General features: G+C 39.6%; 1 protein-coding gene across 3 annotated transcripts in view; it reads left to right on the forward strand.

The window, feature by feature from the left end:
• The window catches only part of LOC103388843 (sodium channel subunit beta-1-like), an 18346-nt gene that overhangs the window by 5969 nt on the left and 3417 nt on the right, over positions 1 to 8960 (forward strand). For all 3 annotated transcript variants that reach the window (XM_017037699.2, XM_025061910.1, XM_008324038.3), the window contains exon 2: positions 3334 to 3500. In XM_017037699.2, coding sequence (XP_016893188.1) covers positions 3334 to 3500 — 167 coding nt within the window. The remainder of the gene's footprint in view (positions 1 to 3333; positions 3501 to 8960) is intronic.

The raw sequence follows: 8960 nt of genomic DNA on the forward strand, positions 1-8960 counted from the left end.
GAGGGGGGGTTTTTCGCGGGGGTGGGTGGGGGGGGGGGCGCCCCGGGGGCAGCCGACAGGTACAGGCAGGCCAGGCGGACTGGGGCTTGCGTAGTCGTGGAAGCAAAAACTCAGGTCTGGGAAAGGTTTAGGGAGGCCATGGAGGAGAACTACCGGTCGGCCTTGAAAAAATTCTGGCAAACCATCCGGCGCCTAGGAGGGGGAAGCAGTTTGCTGTTGACCTCGACTGGGAATGTCGTTGAAGGATGGAAGGAATACTTCAAGGATCTCCTCGATCCCACTGACACATCTTCCGCAGAGGAAGCTGAGGCTGAGGACTCAGTGGCTGATCCTCCCGCTGGCAGACCGGGGTGGTGTTCCCTCTTTTCAAAAAGGGGGGCCAGAGGGTGTCACACTCCTCAGCCTCCCGAGGAAAGTCTATTCCAGGGTACTGAAGAGGAGAATCCGGCCGATAGTCAAACCATAGATCCAAGAGGATCGCAGCCGAGTGTGAAGCTGCTGGGATGAGAATCAGCACCTCTATGTCTGAGGCCATGGTTTTCAACCGGAAAAAGGTGGTTTGCACCCTCCAGGTTGGGGAGGAGATCCTGCCTCAGGTGGAGGAGTTTAAGTATCTTGCGGTCTTGTTCACGAGTGACGGAAGGATGAGATTGACAGGCGGATTGGTGCAGTGGCCGCAGTAATGCGGTCGCTGTATCAGTCCATTGTGGTGAAGAAGGAGCTGAGCCGAAAGGCAAAGCTCTCGATTTACCGGTTGATCTATGTTCCTACCCTCACCTATGGGTTTGGGTCATGACCGAAAGAACAAGGATACAGAACTGCTGGATACAAGCGGCCGAAATGAGGAGCTCTGTCACCCGGGTAGAGCTCAAAGTAGAGGCGCTGCTCGGGAGGTGCTCGGGTCCTGTCCCTCTGGGAGGAGACCTAGGGGAAGACTCAGAACACGCTGGAGCGACTATGTCGACTATGGGGAGAGGGTAGTCTGGGTGTCCCTGCTCAGACTGTTGCCCCCACTGTTGCCCCCACGACCTGGCCCCGGATAAGCAGTTGATGATGGATGGATAAACTCTCAGAAGCATTCATGTAGAAATATGCACACACAACAACTCTCAGACAGCAAGGACCTCTGTTAATGAAACTCAAAATAATGCATGACTAAAATTCAGATAATTAACTGAGATTAATATATTAACATATAATATATACCGTAACATATACCGTAACGATTAACATATAATATATCCCGTCATTTCTGGACTATTGAGCGCACCTGAATATAGGCCACACCCACCATATTTAAAAAGAAAAAAATAACTGTACCGCCTTTTTTTTACAAACCTGCCTGTAACACGGCTGGTTACACCTTAGCTCTTTCGACCAGACTCTAGTTGGAATGCACAGTAGTGATGTTCGATACCACCAATATCCTTTCCGATCCAATACCGAGTAAAATTCGGGCCGGTATCGGCAATACCGATATCGATACTGATATTTTATCATTTGTCTTTTAAATAAAAAAAATGTGTATTTCAAATCATAGCTTCTTTAAAAATCCAAGGCAGAGTTTTTGATCTTGTGTATTTTTACTGTAAACAGTTTATGGTAGTAGTAGAATTATATTATAATAGTACTACTAGTATTTTTTTACCTGAGTGCTGCTTTTATTTTTATTCAATCAACCTAACCTGTTCCGATGGGTCTCTGTTTTTGTATTTCATAATATATTTTTACAGAGGTTAAATAAAGATGAATGAATAAATAAAGCCATTCATTGAATAAGCATTTGATAGGCTTTATTTTTTACATTTCTAATTCATTATTCACCAAAACATGTTATTTGTTAAACAAAAATAAAAACCCGGAGTTTTTCAGTGAACCGAGCCAAAAGAACCGGTTCTCTAAAAAAGAGCCGAAATTCCCATCAATAGTGACTGAGTGGGAGCACGGAGTAGAGCCCCTGTGCTTACGCATGACGCACACACCCAGGCGGAAGAAGAAGTAGTCCCACCAACCGAGCGTCACTTAGACAACATCTCAATAATTTGGATACTTTTCACCATGTTTCTGATTAGGATACACCTATTCTCAGAATGCTTAAGTATCAAAAGTATCGATATTTTGATTTCAGAATCGATTTCAGAGCATAAAGATCCAGAATCGGAAGTATCGATATTTCAGGATCGATCCGCACATCACTAAACAGGGGGGACTTAGTTATCTGCTCCAGGGCCGAAGCTAACGTTAGCTCCGGGGCTAACTCCCTTCACTTTGCGCTTGTCTGCTGCAGAGGTAAACAGAAACAGGGGAATTGGGGTCTTTATTATCAGCCACACTGAGCACAACAGTACATAAACTTTGGTTTAGTTTATTTAAAAGGGGACAGTGCCATTTTCATAAACATCACATGATTACGCATGGTTAAAAAAGCCAGAGTTAGCCAGAAGGCTAGTTTTCATCTGTAGTCCCCTGGTCATGATGTAAGAAGGCAGAAACACACAATACATGCAATACATACAATATAATATACTCCCACTTTGACCAGCCTGGGACCAAGTGGTTAGGCAATAGTTGAAGTGAATGAAAAGGATTGCAGCTTCAGTTGACATTTCATTTCGAATTGCACGGAAATTTGCGAGATTTAACATGATTGTTTTGACACATGTTTTCAATATGGGCTTTAAAAGAGAGCTGTGAATCTATTATTACCTCAAGATATTTATATTGGCTGACATTTTGTATTTTTTCTCATTTAACATGTATATCGGGGTCAGGTGATGTTCTATTCATTTTAGTGAAATACATACCTACAGTTTTAGAAAGGTTTAGCTGCGTAACTGTCTTTGAGTTGGCACTAAGGAGATGGGTTATTTATTTTTGTATGTTAACTTACATTGTTGTAGAACTCAGTTTCAAATAGAAGCCACATATATATAGTAAAAAACTGTAAATAGTTAGTTAATACGGGATTCATTCTTTTATCAAATTGAGATTTGTATGTGAACTTAAAAAGGCTTTTGTAGTTACATTTTAACTTGAAGCCATATAAATAAGAAACGTTTGATACAATGTCCATTTTTGTACAGTGATTTTATACTATTTTGCTATTAGATAAATTTAAACAACAAAAAAAACCAAAAACATTTTGGAACCAAAACAGCCTTACGTTTTAGGTTAACCGAGGCATTAGAGCTGACTCTCTTAAAAAAGCCACTATCCATCACTATTATAGACACTGCAAAACTGTAGAGCTTTGTTGAAAGCCATTGCAGATCCATTTGCCTAAATATACATTTCTGAAAATCACTGAAACGTTTTCACTTCTGTATTCTGTAGTTTCTCAGTGCCATGGTGGATGCTCAGAGGTGGACTCTCTTACTGAAGCTGTTGCCGGAGAGGGATTTTCTCTGAAATGTATTTCCTGCAAAAAGAGAGAGGAGGTGTCTGCTCGTGCCACTGTGGACTGGCACTTCAAACCTCTTGGAGAGAAACAGTATTGGCATGTAAGTTGAATTGTTAAACATGGATGATTCTTGTTACTAAATTGACTTTTTTTTATTCTTCAAACTAAATATGTGAGTTCCTGTCTTAACTTTAAATACCAAGATGCCTTTGTTTTCCTGAAAAAGTTGCAAGCTAGCCCGATTTATTCTGTCAGTTTCAGATAGATAGAACCACACAAAGTCACACTGTTTGTTAGTTAGATGGGCTAATTCTAACATTAAGAAAATGGGGAAATACTGTTACTTGTTCCGATACTTGAAAATGTGTGCTGACTGAATACTAATACTTACTTTTGAAGTCACTTTTTTTTCTGAGACCTATCTAACAGAGAAAAATTCTCATATTGTCTAATGTGTTTATATTGACAGTATTGAAAACTTTAGGTGCGAAACAGAACAATAGCTTGATATCTACACTGTGGTTTCGGTTGAGCTCACACACACAAGAATTTTCAAAAGTGGTACTGGGTATCGGTGAGTACACAAATGAAAATGCTTGTACTTTAATTGTTATGTAAAAACTGATTTTTGTAGAGATAAAACTAATAATGGATAGTTATGTATTATAATATTTTAGGTACAGTATCGTGCCAAACTAATCTCATTTTCGATCATCTTTTTTGGGGGGGCGGGTAGTTTTCTTCTGTTAATTTTATTTATAGTTAATTTTATTTGTGTAGTCATCAGTTCAAGCAAAACATTTGTGATTTAATACAGTTTGTTAATTTTCTTTCATTTTTTTTAGTATTTAAGCATTGATCAATTTTAAAACATTACGGTATGTACTGATTGGTAACCAAAAAAAACTTTCTACACGATCAGCCCAAGACACAAATAGTATATACTATCGAGATAGTGTATACTATCTCATATTAATCGAAGCAGTGACATCATTTCAGAAAAGCTTGAGCCTAAGTCTAATGGTGTTAAACATTTTACTATCAGGGCTTTTTTTTTTAATTATATTATCAGTTTTGTAATCCCTTAATTTAATGCTTTCTCCTTTTATTAATATTATTAATCTTTCTTGATTTTCGGTTGGGATTCTTCTTTTTATTATTGTTGCTATTTCTTTGGTCTGTAGGTAGCTTCAAACTTTTACCTTTTCAACACTGGCCATCCCAATGTCCACCAACATATCCATGATTTTTTAAAATTATCTACCTCCTAGTTTTCGTTGACGATTACATTTTTAGTTTTTCCAGTTTTCAATTTTGGTTTCATTTGACCTCCCAAGTCAAGAAGTTGTTGGGATCTGCTCATTTTGGGATCTGAAATCTCTCTATGTGTGAGTCAGATCCCATGTGTTCTTTTGTGGAGCAATAGAAGAAGATTGTTAGGCTTAATATTTATTACAGAATCAGCAAAATAGATCTATGCGTCCCTGACAGCATAGAATGTCAGTTCACGAAGTCTGACCAACCATATTTCCCTGACCCAGGTTTTTAAGCATAATAGAGTTGTGCACGTAAACGTTGTCCTCTTTCGATTGGTTGGCCTTGTCCTCCTTCTTGGGATCTAACTCCACCTCTGCGGCTGTTGCTGGGGCCATCCTGAAACTCAACGGTTATTGTAACCTTTTTCACTTGAGATATACACACAAGTGCTTTGGCCCAGAGTCATTGTCTCTGTCATTGGTGTGGAACCCCAGGGTTCACCTCCTGGGCAAGTTCGAATCCCGGGTTAGTGCGGTTGGTACCTTCCAGTGGACTCACCACCCGTAGGAAGGTTTATGGGGGTTGGTACGGTGCAATGTGATTTGGGTAGCGACCGCTGCACCTGCGACCCGGTAACGGATAATCGGCTGAAAATGGATGGATGGATGGATGGAAAATAAACAAAAAACTATATATGTATGTTTATGTGTTAGTGGTTTTATTTGTATATTTGATTGATGGATTAATTGACTGATTGGAAGGGTACAACACATCTTTTTTGTCACACAATTACTACAGTACATTTCCACTCTTCGTCACACAACAGCTCTGTAGTTTTCCATTCTTGAAGTTAACATTTGTGATGCAATCACTTCACTATTAGTTAATCATAAGGCAGCTACAGTTCTCAATAATCACATCTTTACAAAATCGCTGGGAAACTTAGGCTAGCCTGTAAATGCCTTATTGAGCAAGGGGATCTCGTGGGCACTGCAAGATTTTAGTCCATTGCGGTGCGGCATGTTACCAACTCTTTTCTTGGTGACTGACGTCCCAATGTCCTTCATTAACACGATCATTAACAGACTCCTGACATATACTGTTAGGCTGCTTCCTCACCTTTCTCATTATCATTACCACTCCACAAGGTGAGGTCTTGCATGGTGCTCCAGACTGAAGACAGTTCATGGTCATTTTGTGTGTTGCTTCTGAATAAATACGCCAGTAGTGGTCACCTTCTTGCCAAGTCTTTTGCTGATGTTTTTTTTTTTTTTTAACCCATTCAAAACTTTTACAGACCCGGACATCTTTTGGCAGCTCTTTGTACCTGCACATGGTGCCATATAGATGGGAATGTTAAAAACCGATTCCCAGAGCAAGTGTACATTATACACATGACAAGTTAAGATGAGGAGTATTAATTGGTTGTTTGTCCACAGTGTATGCCACATGAGCACCAGACAATCTGTGGGTCCAAGAATTTTCTTGCTCTATCAAGTACAAAACATTTTATAATTTTAGAGTCTGTTGATTTCTTTGTAACGGGGCAAACTGAAAAAATCAGCAAAATATTTCCCCTCTGTAATTTGTCCAATATATCCAATATATGTTTTTGCTGATGGGTGCTCGCTGTGCTTGCATGACTCATGCTATTTTTTGACATGTACGCACATTCGACTCGGTAAAACAGTGAAACAATTCCTTAATCACAATATAGTTGTGGGTTTACAAACAACACACACCAGGAATTAAAGAATCATAACTACCAAAATTGCTGCAAACAGGCTCAAATACAATGGAACCTCAAGATACGAGCATAATCCATTCCAGGATCGAGCTTGTAACTTGAGATGCTTGTATCTCTAATCATTTTTTTCCCAAATTGCTATAGAGATATACACACACAAAAGAACGATACTATATAAGGATTCCTGTGATATAAAATAAAATGTGGTTTTAAATGATGAGTTCTTACCTTCGAGACAGACGATACAGTGGCGGCTAATGGCGGCATGTGCGGAGGAGGGAGGTAGGGACGGAGGGAAGAGAGTTGCCCCGTACGGAGACACTACCTTACACATACACTATGTAACGTACATAAATTTAGGATTAACGTAGCTCAGGTATTTTTATTTACTTTTCTATTTTTTGTATTATTTTTTTTTTGTATTTTTTTCTTTTTTTGCTTTTGTCAATTTGTGTTCTTTCTTTAGCGTGCACCACGCTCATACAATTTGTGTTCTTTCTTTACGCTCATATTTATCAAAAATGTCATACTTTATTTCCATGGTCATCATGCGTTTCTTCTTCTCACTTCCATCCTTATTATTCTTCATAATCACTATTATGAAGAATAATGCATAAAAAAGAGAGAAAAATCACCATTATGAAGAATAATGCATAAAAAAGAGAGAAACGCAAACACAATACGAAGGACTCGCAGGAAATGCGCGAACACGCGAAGTGAATGATGTGAAGCGACGTGGGCTGCGCCGAGTGCTCGGCCACCTAGCGTCGGTGTCTGTAATCCATTCCAGGAATGAGCTTCTAACTCTCGAAGCAGCACATCGCTGTGATGACCTCCAGTCTTAAACCACAGTGAAAGCACCAAGCCCAAAAATGTAAACAACAAATTATATCTATCAGGCTGCCCCCCCCCCAGTGAGCTCATCTCTGTTACCAGATTAGGAATTGTTTTCAAAACTCAGTGTGATTCAGTGGCAAAGACTTGGTTATACAAAATGGCGATTACATACAAAATGAATATATGTTAACACAGTACAGCATGAAGCAATGATACTAAATGAAATTCTTTTCCCTCCTGTTTATCGATTGATGAATGCCAAATTCTCTTATCCTGCATTATGGCTCTTTTTTAGGTTTTCCGTAACACATTCATTTTCAACTCTTTTTTAGGTTTTCCACAACACATTCATTTTCATAGCACACAGTCTTGTTTGCCTTTAAGAGGAGTAAATGATTGACACTAGTGTGGAGGGGTAGCTTCATGTGTCAATCTTAACATAAAGTTATATCCCCAGGTATTACTTGGGAGTAATGGGACCTGGCTCTGTAAACAGCTCTGGAAGCATATAGCAACACAATCATCAACGCCATTCTCTTTTGCAGTGTTCATTAACCATTTTTAACCACATACTCTCAGTTGTATACCAAGTAGCCATGGTCATGATGTCTTGGTGTAATCTACGGCTATGACCTTCACACTTCTACTCCAAGGACCAAATATATTCCAGTTTGATTTTTCTTTACCAGAGAGTTTCCAATTACTCCCCGTTGGTAATTTAGTCCAATTCAGGGAAATAGTGATCGGATTTTGGGTATTGGAAAAATCATGTTGGATTTTCACTTGATCCCAAATGTCTTTGTCACTGTATACATTTTTATCTGACATTGTGGGAATCCATTGACCTGTATATCCTATGACCATGTTCCAATTCCTACACCATGCTCCATGGGGCAGCCGATTCTGTTCACATCGGTAATGGACATAATAATGAAAACGCACATAAAGGTCATAAACAAACGTCTATGCCGTCGTCTCACCTAATGTATATTCAAGAGTGATACCACCATAGTTATTTAAAGATTTAGAATCATTCGTTGCTTCAGTGTCTTCTCTTTTTACTCTCTTGTGTGAATGGGGTTGCTCTGCTGGATCTTTCATCATTGATGGGTGGTCAGTGGTGGTGCTGTTTTTCTGTAGCTCTTTGTCTTTTAGAGTGAGTACGATAGGCAGCACCAGGACGACTCCTGTGACTATCAACACACACACAGAGAGTCGCATTGGAACTTCTAATCTACGGAATGGGTGCCATGGTTTTGGCTTGGGTCGAGTATCTTCTGTCGTCATCATTTTGAGAGAAGAGGTTACCAGCACTTCACTCTCTTTGTCAATCCTCTTATATCTGCAGGACTATGGTTAGCCCAGTACAGTAATCATGCTAAGTGGCTGAGGATCTCCCTGCGTCACCAACATTGAGACGTATAGCTTCTATATAGCTACATCCCTTTGCAGTCAGACTTCCCCTCGACCAATTGGATTCCCTTTTTGTGTAACACTCTTCCATTTGTTCGTTCCACAAGCCCTGCATTTTGTGGATGATAAGCGCAATGGGTTTTTTTTTAACAATTTTTGACTTATGCTTGATATGACTTGGTTCACAAAATGACTTCCATTGTCACTGTAAATGGTTTGTGGTATACCAAATCTTGGTATAATCTCTTTGACCAATGCTTTTGCCACTGTAATAGCATCAGCAGCTTTTGATGGGAACAATTCTAC

Source organism: Cynoglossus semilaevis, chromosome 13 (assembly GCF_000523025.1).
Source record: "Cynoglossus semilaevis isolate Cse_v1.0 chromosome 13, Cse_v1.0, whole genome shotgun sequence".
NCBI lineage: Eukaryota > Metazoa > Chordata > Actinopteri > Pleuronectiformes > Cynoglossidae > Cynoglossus > Cynoglossus semilaevis.